Source organism: Harmonia axyridis, chromosome 7 (genome assembly GCF_914767665.1).
Source record: "Harmonia axyridis chromosome 7, icHarAxyr1.1, whole genome shotgun sequence".
In the NCBI taxonomy this organism is placed as follows: Eukaryota; Metazoa; Arthropoda; class Insecta; order Coleoptera; family Coccinellidae; genus Harmonia; species Harmonia axyridis.
Window position 1 is genome coordinate 32,567,231 of NC_059507.1, and position 16,974 is coordinate 32,584,204.

Below are 16,974 nucleotides of genomic sequence, written 5' to 3' on the forward strand. Positions count from 1 at the left end.
ATAACATCACAAAATTTGAAAATTTAAGTGATAGCAATACCTATGACACTAGAAATAAATATCTTCTGTCCTTCTCTAAACACAGAACTTCAAAATACGAGTCTCCTCCTCATTATCAGCGTGCTAGGGTTTTTAATAATCTACCACAGCAGATACGATCACTTGAAATCTGGGTATTCAAAAAAATCGTGAAAAATATGCTGCTTTCGATAGCATACTATAGTATTAAGGAATTCACTGATGATTCAGATTTCCCTAAATTTGGTTGAGAATTCTATTTAGTTAGGGAATAAATGCATAAGTATATGTGTACATGTTCCATTTATTAGTGCATAGTGGGTAAATTGTTACTTTGTAGTTTTTAGGATATGTATTTGTATTAGTATTATTGTAATTTTTTTGTTTGTTGACATGTCCCATACATATTTATATGTCTAGAGGGAATAAATAAAGATTAATTGATTGAATTAGACGTGAACCTTGGGGGACGTGTTGGTATGACTCATTTTCTATCGTTTGAGACATATTTAGTGATAACCAAAAATCAACAGTTTACGAGATATTTGAGTTCATGTGACTTTTAAAAGATTTCTCACCTTACATCATTTTTCTTCAATTTTTTATACGTTTACCAAATTTGATTATAATTTTGGTTTATTTTCGTGGCCAGCGAGAAGTCTGGATCTATCTCCGTTAGAGTAGACGAAGCAACGAGAAGATAGATTGAGGGTAAATTTCAGGCGGAAAGTAACAACTGAAGAAATAAAAAAGAGGTCACGTGCTTGTCTAAAGAATGGTGGAGGCCATTTCAAACATAATTTATGAATACATTTCCTACTGATATTTTGAGTAAATTGCAATAAAAAATATTTAATTCATTATTTTCCTTTCTTCGCTTTTTTCCTTCCTTAGAATGCAAGCACTAGTTCTTGTTTTGTAACGAAAACTTTTTTAGAAAATATAGAAGGAATTTGGCAAGTTTTTGAAATAATTTTGTGTTACATAAATTGTGGAATTCGGAAATTGCAGTTATATTAGAAATTTACTATTTTTTCATCATATACCAACATTCAAATTATACCTATACTGATTCTTATTCAACAAAAAATACATCATAATTTTGCATTTTCCATAAATATCATATTTTTCTGATGAAAATAATCCAAAATTCAAAACTTGGCGAACGCAAAAAAATTGACGAAAAATGAAGTAAGGTAAGAATTTTTTTTAAAAACACAAGAACTCAAATATCTTGGAAGGTTTTCGGTTATCAATGAAAATGGTTCCATCGACAGCAAATGAGTGATACTTCAAGGTTCACGTCTAATTTGGAAACACCCTGTATATTAGCAATCAAATTTGAGTATACTTTGAAATTGTATGCATTACAAGTATACTGAAAATTATTCATTTAAGGCACAACGGGCTGGAAGATAGCGCTGAGCAGCAAAATGCTGAAGAAAAAGCGCTGAATTCTATGCTGGAATCAAATATTTACGTTGAGTTTACGAACGCTATTTCACATCAGTTTTCTTTTCAGTCTTCAGTTCAGAGGATAAGGTTAGAATACTTTGTGTTAATTTAATAACTAATATTTTCAATTTTTTTTAAATTTTGTGCATTTTTTTTTATAAGAAAGACTATTAAATATTTATAGTGAGTTCTGGGATATTCTTTTTTGACCCATATTCCTAGCACTAGGCAAGACGTAAAAATTCTGATTTCTAAAATCATTCAATTCATAATTCAAAACTACCTTTTTGACGTATAGCTTTTTTTTATGAGAGAACTAAGATGCATAGAATACCTGGTGTGTTTACTGATTCGATTTTGTTTCAGACTTTTTGAGAGACCCACCTGTTGCTTTGGTGGTGTGCTTCACCAGAGTGCTGTAAGGTGGCGCTCTTTAAAATTTTTCGAATTCCCGCATCTGCCTGGTGCCGTTTAAAAAGGAAATACTGATTTTAGACACTGCAAATATTCACAATAAATTACAATTCAGTTCATATCGAATTTTTACTCAAATGAATGGAATATAATGACAGACCATAGAATATAAAATATTATTGTTCTATACTCAAAGTTCACGACAAGAGCGTAGAAATAGGGGGATACTGGGGGTAATTACACGGTGCTCCTAAATTGGAGATACAAATGAAAATGACAGATTTCCGGATCATTTTAAGAGAAAAAGTCCTATAACATGAGACCCCAAACATTTTGTTTTGAGATACATGTGTTGAAGTTCAAGTTATTTTCTCGTATAACCTTCCCTTCACAAGATATTTAATATGAATTGGCCATAGATATTCCAGTTTAAAGTTTTCACTATGTGATATGCTAATTTTGAATGCAAATCTACAGGGTGATATATTTTCTGGAAGGATGCCTGCTTCCTTCTATCAAAACTATATTTTGGTGAATGGCTGTTAGTTTAGAAAAATGTAGAAAAAAAACTCTGGTCCAGTACTACACTTTTTGGTTTGTTATAGTTTTGTCGTATCTGCTATCGATTTCGAGAAAAATCTCTAGTAATCTTCAGGAAAATCCAAATTATTATGAAGATTCAGCTAGTAAGCTCTAATGAATTATAAGTTTTGGTATTTATTTACCTAATCTGTAGCGAAGATTAATAAATATTTGATAAACTGTACGACACACTAGAAACAACCTGTATATTGAAAGCAAAGCCTTTGTGGGCTCAAAATTATCCAAGTATTTTCTCATTTTCCTTCGTAACTCTTATTTGAGAACAAGGTAAGAACAACCGAAATAGTAACAACAATAATTATTTCGAGTAATTTGGTTCAAACTTCATTATCAAACTTCTTTTTCTAACATTACAGATATGAATAAAAGTTGTGGTCAAAAATTTTTTTTTCGATTATCCCTCCCCAAGAAAAAAAAGATCTACGCCCTTGGTTCACAAGATTCGAGAATTGAGAGAAATGTCAAATGTAAACGATGTATGCGCCATCTGAAAAGCCCGCGATCCCTCGAAATCAAGTAGGTATATAAATCCGAAAAATCTCCCGTTTTGTCTGAAAGTTTTACAGGTATAAGTAGACACACCAGGTATTCTATGCATCTTAGAGAGAACTATGAAACTAATAACTTCAATAAAATAAAATTATAAGGCCAGAAGTAAAAGACTAATTATTCAGTTTTCAGGTTGTGAAAATTCAGTGTTCTAAGAGAATTGACATCTGACGGTCGCCTTCTGATAAATTCATGCCGAGATGGCCACTACCAAAAATTTTATCGGTATTTTGAAAAAAACACATATTAGTTCAGCTCTAGGATATCAATTTAAGAAAGACAGTGCTCGATCACTTCATTTCTGCAGATCATGTAGTAAATCAACTCTTGTCAATCTGTACTTTCCAAGTTTCAGAAGTAATATTTTATCTCGTAAGTTGATTTTCTAACCTTCCAACATTGTTTTATTGCAATGTTAGGTCAAAGGGTGTATTACTACTCATTTTTTATGGCTTCTAGAATATACCATATCAAATTGTTCCTCTAATTTTTATGTTTTATCTATAGCATTCGAAGTTTCAAACTATAAGGGTTTCCATACATCATCTTTGTTGAACGCTAAAGATTACTATAAAATCTTGGGAGTTAGTCAGAATGCTAGCAGTTCTGAAATAAAGAAAGCTTATTATAAATTAGCGAAGAAGTATCATCCTGATGTAAATAAGGAAGATCCATCAGCAGCTTCAAAGTTTCAGGAAGTGTCTGAAGCTTATGAGGTAAAATTCAGTCAATTAATTTGATCTAAATGATAAAACGAGATTTTTAGATATTGGGGGATGACACTAAACGCAAACAATTTGATCAATGGGGTGCTACTGCAGAACAGATGGGTGGAATGGGAGGACCTACAGGCACTGGCACTTCTTATGGTCCTGATGGTTTCAGCCAAAGTTGGGCATACCAGAGTACCATAGATCCTGAAGAACTTTTCCGTAAAATATTTGGTCAAGCCGGGTTTGGCAAAAATAGTGCAAATTTTGAAGATTTTGCGGAATCCAATTATGGATTTGGAGAAGCACAAGAGGTAAAACTTATTGCATTTCTTTCAAATTATTTCACAATTTTACTTTCAGGTTATTGTGAAACTGTCATTCTCTCAAGCAGCTCGTGGTATAAACAAAGAAATAAATGTAAATGTAGTAGATACTTGTCCTAAATGCAGAGGTTCTAGAGCTGAACTTGGTACTAAAGCCACACGTTGTAGTTATTGTGATGGTACCGGTATGGAAAGTGTTACAAGGGGACCTTTTATCATGAGATCTACTTGTCGTTATTGCCAAGGCTCAAGGATGTTCATTAAACACAAATGTACAGAATGTGAAGGAAAAGGATCTACTGTTCAAAGAAAAAAAGTTGTTGTACCTGTACCAGCAGGTAAGAATATCAGAATTTTATTGTTCATTGTCAGTAATCATTCATAGAAAAAAAATTTAATATAGTTCACGTTTTTAAATGTATGAAAAAAAAGTCTTCCATCCGCCCTCCAGAGCTATTCTTGAAAACTAAAGGAAACGTGAAATTTTATACAAAAATCAAATGTTGTACTGTATTGATCTTTTTGCTCAAAAGTATGATACATGAATTTTTAAAGTAAAAAATCAAGGAAACAAAATCAAAAATTTAACAATTCAACAAGAAATTTATATATGTATTGCTACAATGATAGGAAATGAAATATTTACTGTAATGTCCTATCACTTATATTTTTTGAGCTATAAATTTTTGAAATATTTTTTTATTATTTGACCATCACGTAAAGCAATTAGAGAGTACTTGGGTTGAAACCATCCTCTTATATATTTTTTTCGCTTGGTTAACTGCCTTTTTTGAATGATTTGAAATCTTTAGGAAATAATAATCCACACCATAGTATAAAATTTGTAGTGTTTTCAAACATATTTTTACAGGTATTCAAGATGGCCAAACTGTGAGAATGTCAGTTGGACAAAAAGAATTGTTCATAACATTTAGAGTAGAAAAATCGAATTATTTCAAAAGAGATGGTGCAGATGTCTACACTGAGGCTGAAATATCTGTGGCGCAAGCAGTTCTGGGAGGTACCATAAGAATTCAAGGAGTTTATGAGGATCATACAATACAGGTAAAAATATTTCTGTTAAAAGACGATCATTGGTGCTAGTTTCACCTGAGTTCATTTTTAGGTTATGCAAGGAACATCCTCTCATACTAAAATTAGGTTAAGCGGTAAAGGCTTGAAAAAAGTGAATGGATATGGTAGTGGGGATCATTATGTGACTTTCAAAATAGATGTACCAAAAACATTAAATGAAAAACAGAAAGCTCTCATGCAAGCTTATGCTGAATTGGAAAGCAATACACATGGTCAAATCTTTGGTGTGACATTTAAGAAAAACGGTAAGTGTTATGTTGGGTATGGTCGGTATATCACTGAAAATTTCAGAGCGGTTTCTATCGGTTTCCAATACTTCAGGTGATTTGCTTTGTATATACAAACTGTTTGCTACTTGGCATTGATCAATAAAATTTTGCCTTGACAGAAGTTTGGAGGTTATTATTTGCTAATCTCTTGTTATTTTTCTTCTATGAGGAAATAATTAGCCCTAGTGCTTTCAAAGACATTTTTGTGATTGACTCTTTTCTCTCCAAGAATGTTCATAAGCAATAATCTGAAAATTACTAAAGACAAGATGAGTGGAAGTGGTTACCGAACTTTAAAATGTTAATTGATTTAGATCTAAGTTGAAAATAAAATAGATAAAAGAAATAAGTGACACAATATCTGTGGTAACAATTAAAAATGAATTATATGGATCTTATTTTTGATATGTCTTTGAATTATAAAGGAGGGGTGTGATCTTATAAAATTTGTAAGCGAAAAAGATATATTTGATGAAGTCAATACAGTCAATACATTACTTACATTTGATTCTATAATCAACATCAATGAAGAATATGAAGACATTCTCCTGCTTTTGTTCTGCTCAAACGTTTGTCTTAATTTTTTACCCAAATTTTCTTTGACAGGAGACAAACCAAATGATATGCCTTACTCAGGATCAGAAGAAAATATTGAAGCAAAACAAAAGGAGGGGGCTGGTCTTCTTAGTCGCATAAAAAACGCTATCTTTGGATGATCTGTTTAGTTACTTATTGCAAAATATGGGTAACAAAATGGAATTATGATACTGAGAACAAACTAAATTACAGAAATTCTTTTAGGTGAGAAAATAAGTTCGACTGAAGGCTCTGATATTCTGAATGCTATAAAGCAAGTTCTTGAAGGTAAGAATGATGAAAACCTTAAAAACAACGTTAATGATCATGAGAATAATAGGACGATCGAAAACAAAGAAGAAAAATTGAGCAGCAACAAAACAGAACAACAAAATTCGAAATCTAATACTAAAGAAGAAAATGAAGAACTCAGTGATGTGGAAGAAGCTAAACAAAAAGTAGCTTAAAGTAGCAGAATAATGGACATTGTATTTCAGTCGAATAAATTTTCCTGACTAAGTGATAACATAAAACTGTAGAATTTATCTGAGCATATGTATATTTGATCTATGTTGATGAATTAAAATCTTAATGCTCTTATTCATTGTTTTTTATTTATTTTTTCAGATGAGTTTTTTTTTTTTCAAATATGGATAACACAAACTCTGGTTATAGCTTTGGAAAGGTTAAATGGTTTTTAACAATTAGCAAACTCGCCCAAGATATTCAAACCTGCACCTACCCTGAAAATTTCAAGTTAAGCAAATTCTGTTTGAGAGTGATTGTGTACTCGGTGACCGAGCTGAATTTGTTTACATCTAAATTTCTTCATCGGTGAGTCAAACCTAATAGTTTAAGACCAGTGTCAACTCAAATCTAAAAAATTGAAGATATTTGGGTAAAATTATTCCCACTTTTCCCTTCAAGCAATAACCAAAAATATTCACAACTTCGAAGATTTTGGCAGAAAAAGCTTCAGGTGAATATCAAATTCACTAAAGATGCAAAAGCTCCAGTAACTTTTATCTGTTTCTTTACCAGATTAATGAATAAACATAGGGTATGGTCCGTATATCGCTGAGAATTTCAGAGCGGTTACTAGTAGTTTTCAATGTTTCAGGTAACTTGCTTCGTATTTACGGACCGATGACCGATTGTAACTTGTCATTGGTCAACCAAATTCTTCTTTGACAGAATTTTGGAGGTTATAAATAGTTGATCTCTTTTAATTTGTAAACAACATCGAGATAGAATAAAAAGGAGACGACATGACGTAACTTAATGCGGACCAGTTCGCCAATTTGGATGTAGATCTCTGTCAATTTTTGCATATCCATATTCTAAATATATTATAATTTATATGGCAGGATTTGTTGTATATTATTTGGAACAAAAAAATTGTTTTTGAAAAATGCTTAGACTGTTGTTTCCGGAAAAGCTCTGTATGACCTTAGTAAAAGGATAGTAAGCCAACCGCCGTTTGACGGCAAGGAAATAGTCACCAGGGGTCACTACTGTAGTTGGATTTGGAGAAGTAACTCGATAATAGATAGCGCTGAATCATGAGCTATAGATGGCGCAGAAATAATACGATAATTCATTCAGAGGCGTGGTTGAAAAGGGGTCGCATGACATTGCCAACAATTTTTATGTTATTATTAAGTTATCACAAATACACGCCACTGGCGTAAATGCTTATTACAGAGCAGAAAAAATATCAAAATATAGAAAGCTTCTGACCACTCTATTTCAAATATTTTAGTTCTTCAAAATAACACCGATTTTTTCAGAGGGCTCCACTTTACGGACCAATTTTTGACAGTAAAATTCTAGTAAAACGTGAGTACAACTAGATGGCGTTCAACATCAACAAAATCGAAAAAAGGACTACACTGGCTTACTATCCTTTCCTTATACTATGGTATGACAGAGAAAGGAGTGATGACATCAGAAAGCTGTGTGAAGCGGAGAAAATCGGGGAACAGAAAGGAAGAATGGAACGCACACATAGAAAGAATGGGGCAAGACAGAATGGTGAGGAAGGCAAGGTATAAACCACCTCTAGGAAGGAGAAGTATCGGTCGACCCAGAAAGAGATGGTGCGATAACTTACGCACCTAATAGAGACGTCATCGATGAAGAACAAGCTCCAAGCCTATGTGGAAGGGGGAAGAAGAAGAAGAACAATGCTTAGACTGCTAAAAAGTGATGAACAAAGGTTATTTTTGTATTCCATCATTGAAAGTTTACTTAATCCGACCTTGATCTCCAAATTTAGTAATGGCATTAGCCCCGCCTACTGGTCACGTTTTTTTCTAGCAGGATAACAGCTTATAGCGTCTCCTTTCTGTTCTATCTCAATGGTAAACAACTAAATGTTCTTAATGTCTCTTAAGGGTATTTGTTTCATAATTAAAATAATAAAGTTTTTGAGTGTTAGATCTCATGGGAAATGTTCATAAACATTAATTATGACAACTTTTAATAGCATGCCAGGTCATATCAAGAATTCATTAAAGTGTACATTAAATAATTTCAAAAACTTAGTTATGTCAACTATAATAACAACATAATTGTTGAATGATAGTTGTATTACAATAAATAAATTAATAAATTAAAATGACAACTGCCAAGCCGAGTGGGCGTGGTTACCGAACCTAACCAGAATAAAAGTACGGTTGCTCTGGTGACAGATAACTCACCGAAGTTTGAGGAAATCGTCAACGGTTTTTGAGGAATTTCACATATACGGACCATCAACTTACTAACCATACCCATAATGTGGTAAAATTTTAGTTCCAATCTTTAGACAAATTTTTTGGCACATATACAACTCCATATGTTGAGAAGAAAGTTTACACCTGCTCCACAGAAGAAAAAAAGGAACAATAGAAATGATTAATTACTTAAAGGAAATTTTTATTCAATATCAAAAGCTACAAATATAATAAATACAATTTGAACTTAAACTTTGGTACCTTAGCTCTAATTCGAAAAAACAGAACTTTTGTCAGAATATCGAGTGGCAATTGTAAATAATAAGTTTTTTTTTAGAATTTGCTATCCTTTAATACTAAGGAAAGCTTTTTTTTGGTATTGTTATAGGAGTGAATTTAAAATAATTATAGTAAGAGAGAGAATAGAACATAATTTAGTAGATGGTCAATGCCATTTTTGCCCTTAATGTCAAGTTTTTTCTATTAACTTATAAGACGAAATATAAGGGTGGTTCTTTGTTAATAATGTCTTATTACACCCAGTCTTTAAATATAAGTACAACAAACTAAGGATGCTGAATGCACAAAGTTTATAAACTAACTATACATAAACATTCATTTATACATTTTAATACCTAAACATTAACAAAAGATTAGATTTACCATTCGCTTCCTACTGTTACAGGCATGTGGAATATTCATTTCACAGAAATAAAAAAAATAAACAGTAAGCTAATTGTTCACATTTGCTGTGCTGTCTTTGTAGCTTCTATGAGCTAGCTTTTAATAAGCATTTCAAAAATATTTATATTATTCAATTCATATAAATTTTCTAAACTATGAATTGAATAATCTTATTTCTTGCTAAGTACAGTCGTTAACCTGATTTCTCTCGAGAGCAAAAATTTTGAAAATTAATAGGTTGCAAAAATACCAACTTCATGAAAATAGGAAACGGTTCATAGAGAATTTGGCACTTTCATTCAACATTTTTTTTGTACAGGCTTCTCGACACTTTCCAGCAGCACATTTATATCACTGAGAAACTGTTATAATACTTCTTTGGCTGATCTAGACTGCAGAATGCTTCCCTGTTATAGTACCCGGTTTTGTATACACTTTTCCTCCTTCGTATTCAACAGACATTTGGGTTTCTCCGTTTGGCTGGTCACGGGTTTTCAAAGGCTCTGTCTCATCTCTAGAAAAAGAACCCAAATGTGCAATTTTAGAAATGAAATTTGAATCTTAATGAGCAATATCATATAAATCATGCAATAAATAAACTGAATAAAGGAAATCCTTAGTAAGTCATTCTGTTCTCATAGGCAGCAAACAAACCTAGAGAGAATCATACACTAAGCAACACAGAAAGGGATATCAAGTAATAATTTAATAATTTAGAAAACAGATCACTTATATCAAAGGATTTATAATTTCTTTAACACCTATTAAATTTTAATTCAAAATTTGAAATAAATAATGATTTTTGGATGAATTACAGAACAGTAGAAATCATGCAGGTTGTTTATGATTGAGGACTAAGATTTAAAATCCAAAAATATACACAAAAAGGTTGTTTACATAAGCAACTTTAATGAATAACTTTAAATGCGAATAAAGGATAATCATTTTTGACTACTTTCAATCATGAACACTTCTTATTTCGAACATTTATTCATTTCATGCGAATTTTACTCATTCATATTATATCAGTAACATTCATCATGCTTTTTCATTTCTTGAGTAATTATTACCATTGTATAAAGATTATATTTCAGGACCGTTCAAATAATATTCTTGAATATTCCATATTAGATTCAGGTAGAACAATCTGAATTGAAGTCAATGCTTCATTATTTTAGTATATGATGCAAGAAATATCTTTATTTAATTACATAGCATTTCAAGAATTCTGAACTCTGGAAATGTTTTTCATTTGTTATTAAAGTTACTTTGAAATAGTTCTGCTTCGAATGATGGACCGATAATTGAATAATATTTTTAAAATTAGAACACTGGGAGAAATCAATACGAGTTGTATTATTGTCACTGTGTGTGAAAATTTCGTATCTATCTCTCATACTTCAGCAACGAAGTGTTGTGGGGTTAGAAAAATAAAAAAATTCAATCTTGCCTATGATTATTAGGAAAAATCACCCTATTATGTTATATTCCACATTTTTGGAATCAGTATCAGTTGAATTGTTGGGTATTTTGTAGAATTGTTTTGAAATATGTGCAAATATGCAATTATAAAAAAAAAATATGACTTATCAATTATCACTAAATTAAATCTGTGTTCATATCGTGAGAATCAATTTCGAGAAACTACCGTTGTCCTATTATAATCTTTTTGCAATGACATTACTGAGTATATCTGGATATCAAGGTATATCTCAATATAATAATATTGTGTATAATTTGCAGTTGATCGAGTTCTTGGAGTTAGGCAGTGATCTATTATGATAATGAAGAATCAAAATCGGCAAATTTTCGTCCATATTCATATATATATATATATTCAGATATACTAAGCATAAAGTATTTTACAAATAAAAGAGCATGCCACTCAATAGATGGATGCTCTTACGTTGGTGTGGGTATCAGTTTGACCGGCATGGGCAAGTTGAGACTGTTTGGATGAGCTGGTGCTGCTTTATAACTGCAATAAGGCAGGGGAAAACGCCAACTGTATAAACTAAAATTCAATCTAATCAAGAGACTAAGTTCTGAGACAACTGTGTTGGTGTAAAACAATCCCAAACATTAAAAAAAAAACACTGCAACCTTAGACTATAGTTTCTTATATCCTCTTTTAGTGTGAAATAGCATGATTAAAAAATAATAGCTCATAAATTAGCGGACCTCAGAAATTTAGTTTTGGTTTCAGTGACACAATTAATTTTGAAAAAACTGATTTTCAAACCAGGGTCATTAGTTCTAAAATTACAGTTAAACTCAAATTCAGTAATAAAATGGCATTTGAGGATAACCAATGAAGGACATTTTTGTCATTATTACTGTGGACAATTCGTAGCCAACAATGGACTAGTTTAGTGATGTTGATAATACTATATTTGACACGATAGAATTAAAATATAGAGCAAAACTGATAAATCAGTGAACAAATTTCGAAAATCCATCAATAAATGACTGAGAAATAGATTATTTAAATTTATGTATTTTAGCGCGGAACGTCTTTGGTCTGTGACGTCACGGCTCTTGCCTGTGATCGCTACACCATAAATTACGTTTAAATATTTAGCCGCGCCAAGGCTCTCGCGCCGTTTGTAGTTGTACAGTGTAATTTTAACTCGAGTTTTGTTTTTATGTCACCATAATGGAAGAAGGCTTCGTGAAAGGACAAAGTGACAATTTGCCTAAAATAGATATATTCGCAGTGATGGAGTTTTTTTCTTCAAATCCATCTTAGGTCAGTGCAGAAATAAAAGGAGTTAAACTTTTCAAGTAAGTATCTACTTTTGAGTTTGCTTCATCATGGTTCAACTTATAACGATGATTTATTTAAAAAACGTTTCATAAACAGTTTGTAGTTGAGTACTGGTTGTTGAAGTCTATCAATGGCAAAACATATTTATGTGAGGAGTAAAAAGTAAAAATAGAAAAAAGTAATTTATATGTATGTATGTAGTAAGTTATTTCAGCCATCGTGTAACGAACAAAACACGACACGAACGGCACAAGTGATTGTACACCAATGAATTCGTAAGCACTCTGCGAATACCAGTCGCCTCGTGTAAGTGGCGTGACGTCACACACTAGACGCTGCGTACTATGAAATTATTCTTCCAAGCGCAACTTCAAAGTCCCATAACTTTTTCATTTCTAGAGATATTTCAATGATTCTTCCACATTTTTGTTTCATTTTACTTAAATTTTTAGAATTAATCCTTAACAAAAAAATGAAAACTAGTCCATTCTAGTTTATGAAAGCGGACATTTGTTATTTGTGAATAGTGTGAATATTTTGAGAATGTGATGACGAATGGAAATTATAAAAAACAGTATGAATTTGTAACCTCAACCTTGAGTATTTGTGTAGTTATTAATTTCTCGAATGAACTTTTTATTACCTTCCCAATTTTTGATCTTCCTCATCATGTTTTGAGCTCCCTCTATAGCACAGTGTTGCCAAGATTCCAGTTCTATTGACACAAAAGCAGGCTATGTCAACAACCAGAAGGACCAGAAGAATGGCAGCAAGTACAATTCCGATGATTGCACCACTAGAAATAGCCGGACTTTCTGCAGGAATTACAGTATCCATACCTAGAGAAGAAATGTCACTGTTCATTTACGCTCCAAAGCAATTTCAGAAAGACTGAACTAGATAACTAGGAGTTAGTTTGTTAGTTGTATTGTGATATGATGGAAGGGTGTTTTATTGTCCGAAGATGGTAGAAATTTGTAGAATGATTAAATTTATGTGATAAAATGTAACATTTATCGCATAACACTTAGAAGTACGGTATTTTTGGAACATCATTTTTTCATTTCTAAAGATTTGTTTCTAACTGGAGATATCCTCTGAAAAGAACAGAAATTCTTCATTTTCGAAAAATGATTCGAAATTGATTTGGAAAAATCATATGAAAAAACATCGAAAAACGTTCATATTCCTCATTTCCGTTTTTTCCTCTCGAGTTATATGGCCGAAAAAATTTCTATTCATAATTTTTCATAAACTCACCAGGAAAAACTTAAAAGCGGTCGAAATTATGGTTGGTGTAAATGTTCATAATATACAGGTGGCCATTTGAAAACGAAACAGACGAGATTACAGACGAAATAAAGTTTTTCGATAGAAATGCTCGGACAGGTCGATTTCTGTTTCGAGGGGGACAACTTAAGATGTAGGTTAAGGACGCATAGCGCTTCAACCCTTGCTACTACAACCCTCACCCCCAAATTTTGAATAGGGAAGATGGGGTGAGTGATACCTCAATTTGAAGGTATTTTTATACTGATTTCAGCACAGTAATTGTTTTTTCATTTTATGCATTAGTTCTCGAAATATTCATGCGTTAGTTAGTAAGGAAGCCACAGTCATGGTTGTTTTGAAGCTCAAAATGTCGATTTTTCACAAAACACTACAAGTGCCATGAAAACACTACTTCATTTTCAAATACTTAGTTAAGAATATTTCGAGAACTAATGCATAAAATGAAAAAACAATTACTGTGCTGAAATCAGTATAAAAATACCTTTCAAATGAGGTATCACTCACCCCATCTTCCCTATTCAAAAATTGGGGGTGGGGGTTGTAGCAGCAAGGGTTGAAGCGCTATGCGTCCGTAACCTACATCTTAAGTTGTCCCCCTCGAAACAGAAATCGACCTGTCCGAGCATTTCTATCGAAAAACTTTATTTCGTCTGTAATCTCGTCTGTTTCGTTTTCAAATGGCCACCCTGTAGAATGTTAATAATGTTCAATTTGATATCTAAACTAAACTAGTTCTATAACATATCATGCTGGTTCAAATAAAATCAGCAGCTTTCATATAAAAAAAACCCAAATATAGACATGGTTCCCAAATAAGATTCAAAACTTAAAAGGGGATGTTACATATAATCCGTTTTTATCGTGGATTTGTGAAACAGTGTTGTATTAGTGATATTATCAAAAACAAAACATCAGAAAGAATAACATCATGCTGAGCACTGAAGAATCTAAAAAGCAGGTTTTACTACTTGTTAGCCTATTTATTGGTGTTCCAAATAAAAAGATATGATGAGTAGAATATTTTTTATTTCGTTACTTTTTGCTATCTTTTTATTGTAGAACCAGAAAGTTCTATCTACGTACATTTTCAGGTCGTTTCCTTTCAGTTGCTCTCAAAGAAGCTCACTTAAGCAACACTTTACATCACTTCACAAAAGCAGTCACTGAATGAGTTTCGAAGTGAAAAAAATAACATTAATCATCTATTCCATGATTTAATTCAACTTCATATTGACATCTTAACTGTTCTGTTAATTTATACATTGTTTTCTTAACTTAAAATATCCACAAATTGAGTTCATGTTCAGGATATAAAAAGAGTTCATTAGAATCGAAAAACAACCCTTACACTTACACAGATATGTAGATTAAAGTTTAAAATGCTTTGTGTAATTAGTATTTGAGCAACACTTGTGAATTTAAGAAAACTGTATGATTTAAATTCATTCAAACATGTTCACAATCAATTGAATGAGGTTTTCTCCGCTTACTATCCTCGGTAAAGGAAAATAATATTTCAACAATCTTTGAAATTTGTAAGTATGAAAGTTGTTGGCAACAACATTTAATGATACATGCGATTTAATTCATGCTCCATTGTACATATACAACACAAAACTAATAAATTAAAACAAAACTCTACATTTCAAAATGCAATGATATACACATATATAAATCAAAATGGAATAATCAAGAGAACTGTTCTAATGGGAAAATGATGTCAGTAAGCTAGTTTTTGAGTTTTGTTCAAATTCCTCAAACTATCACACTAAAATCACAATAATGATGGAAAAAACTACGAAGAAATATTAGTATAGAATACAAAAACAAGACCATAGTTAATTCAACTATGCATTTTCGTTAAATTCTTATACTGCTGAATTTTGACAACTAATGTTTCTAATCTATACACTATATCGATAAAATTATTTCATATCTAGGTAAAAACTTAACTCTTCAATTTTATACCTATTATTAACACTCTTTCACATAAATATGTAAAAATCTCAGTCAGAGCACAACTATGTGCATTTTTGACACAAACATTAAACAACAGTTAAATTTTTAAAATGCATTCATATAAGTCCCAACACAGTTTGAACACTTCGTCGAAAATCGTTTTTCTAAGATGTTTAAATAGTTTTCAATCATTCCATCAATATAAATACTGAATAGAGAAGTAGCTATACTCAGAGCATTTCAACATAAATCTTTCAGATGGCTTTAATGTTATTTCTGAGATATAACAATCAAATCTGGTGAAATGTTTGAGTATTTTCAAGATACTCGAAATTTTTCCAAGTAATTATAGTCTTTTCAATCATAAGATTCATACAGAATTACTTGAAATAACATCGATTGACCAGGATTCATAGAAATTTTCGCTTATGCGTTATTTCATTTTTTTAATAAGAATTTATGTTGAAAGTAGTTGAATACAGCGGAACTTTCTTCCACATTTCCAGTTTGAGCCGATTTTCCCATAGGCAAAATGATAAATGTGCATACTTTGAAATTTTTTGTTTGTTAAATATACATTATAAGGTAACATGCTAATTCAAAGCAAAATAATATAGGATCCTTCACTTTGAAACAAAAAATTAATTGGAAATGACATGAAATATCCCATATCATATGCTTGATTTTCTAGGGTAAAGCAACAGAAATATTTTTCATAAGCCAATAAAAACGGATTCAATACATAACAGCTGCCCCATATAAAAAAAAAAACATTGTCATACCAACAGACATGCAAATAAAGCTTGAAAATTCAATCATGCAAATCTGCAAATAAGTGAAATTTATCATAAGGAAACCCAAGTCTATTTCATATACTTCGGAATCAAAAGGAAATAATTCCAATTTAAAGGCACACAATGGTTTTAAACTTTATACTTGTTGAAACAGCTAAGTTGAAACGAGCAATTGTTTGATAAATAGCATACGAAATTTTTGGATTGAAATGTAGCTTGATGTTACTAGGCAAAATATTTTATTATGTGTTAGTTACAGCAATTTGGAAGTATGGTAAGATGATTAACTGAAAATTGAAGAATTAATGGTGTTATTGATGAATATGTTATAATGAAAATAATCCATTGAGAAAGAAAGAGGAGATAGAATCCATGCAAATTAGCAGACAACGAAGCACTCTCCCTGGACCAGCTATGGTAGTTTTCAAAACTAACATGCTCAACAGGTAACTTGCAGATCTGCATATGCCTTAAAGTTCAAATAACAAATGCCACCTAATTATTCACACCAATGAAAAAGATTCAGAACACACAATTTAACCCCTGTATTCGAATTTCCCAATATCCAAATCATTTATTTTAAGCACCATTTCAAAGAGTTTGTACGTAACACTAGTAACAAAGTCAATGCCATCTCCAAGGGTAAAGGGAGGTTACTTGTACATCCCGAACTGTAAGTCGATGGTACCCCACCTAGAGTTCATGGAAGGGTTAGAGTTATTTGGCAGTTAATACCAGATAATGC

The 16,974-nt window shown here is 31.8% G+C and overlaps 2 protein-coding genes across 8 annotated transcripts in view; one reads left to right on the top strand and one right to left on the bottom strand.

Annotated features, from left to right (window-relative positions):
- Positions 1–3,189: 3,189 nt before the first annotated feature.
- Positions 3,190–6,615, top strand: LOC123685142 (protein tumorous imaginal discs, mitochondrial-like). 4 transcript variants are annotated; one of them, XR_006748263.1, is made up of 9 exons: positions 3,206–3,411; positions 3,547–3,755; positions 3,806–4,063; positions 4,113–4,413; positions 4,947–5,140; positions 5,202–5,415; positions 6,046–6,184; positions 6,241–6,303; positions 6,356–6,388. XR_006748263.1 is itself a non-coding variant. In XM_045624743.1 (8 exons), exons 1-8 carry the CDS (start codon positions 3,240–3,242, stop codon positions 6,382–6,384), a joined length of 1,440 nt encoding a protein of 479 aa, XP_045480699.1. In that variant the 5' UTR covers positions 3,206–3,239; the 3' UTR covers positions 6,385–6,615. The 4 variants fall into 4 exon arrangements, 3 of the variants coding, with proteins under 3 accessions (XP_045480697.1, XP_045480699.1, XP_045480698.1); XM_045624743.1 differs by lacking the exon at positions 6,046–6,184 and having other exon boundaries at positions 6,356–6,615; XM_045624742.1 differs by having other exon boundaries at positions 6,241–6,362.
- Positions 6,616–8,917: 2,302 nt separating this feature from the next.
- The window catches only part of LOC123685141 (fasciclin-2), a 283,040-nt gene continuing 274,983 nt past the window's right edge, over positions 8,918–16,974 (bottom strand). The window contains exons 10-12 of one of the 4 annotated variants that reach the window (XM_045624738.1): positions 12,827–13,022; positions 11,323–11,394; positions 8,918–9,930 (exon numbers count right to left, since the gene is read on the bottom strand). In XM_045624738.1, the coding sequence (XP_045480694.1) occupies positions 9,804–9,930; positions 11,323–11,394; positions 12,827–13,022 (395 nt within the window). In that variant the 3' untranslated portion in view covers positions 8,918–9,803. Of the gene's footprint in view, positions 9,931–11,322; positions 11,431–12,826; positions 13,023–14,677; positions 16,923–16,974 lie in introns of those variants that run through there. The other 3 variants (XM_045624737.1, XM_045624739.1, XM_045624740.1) reach the window with 3 other exon arrangements.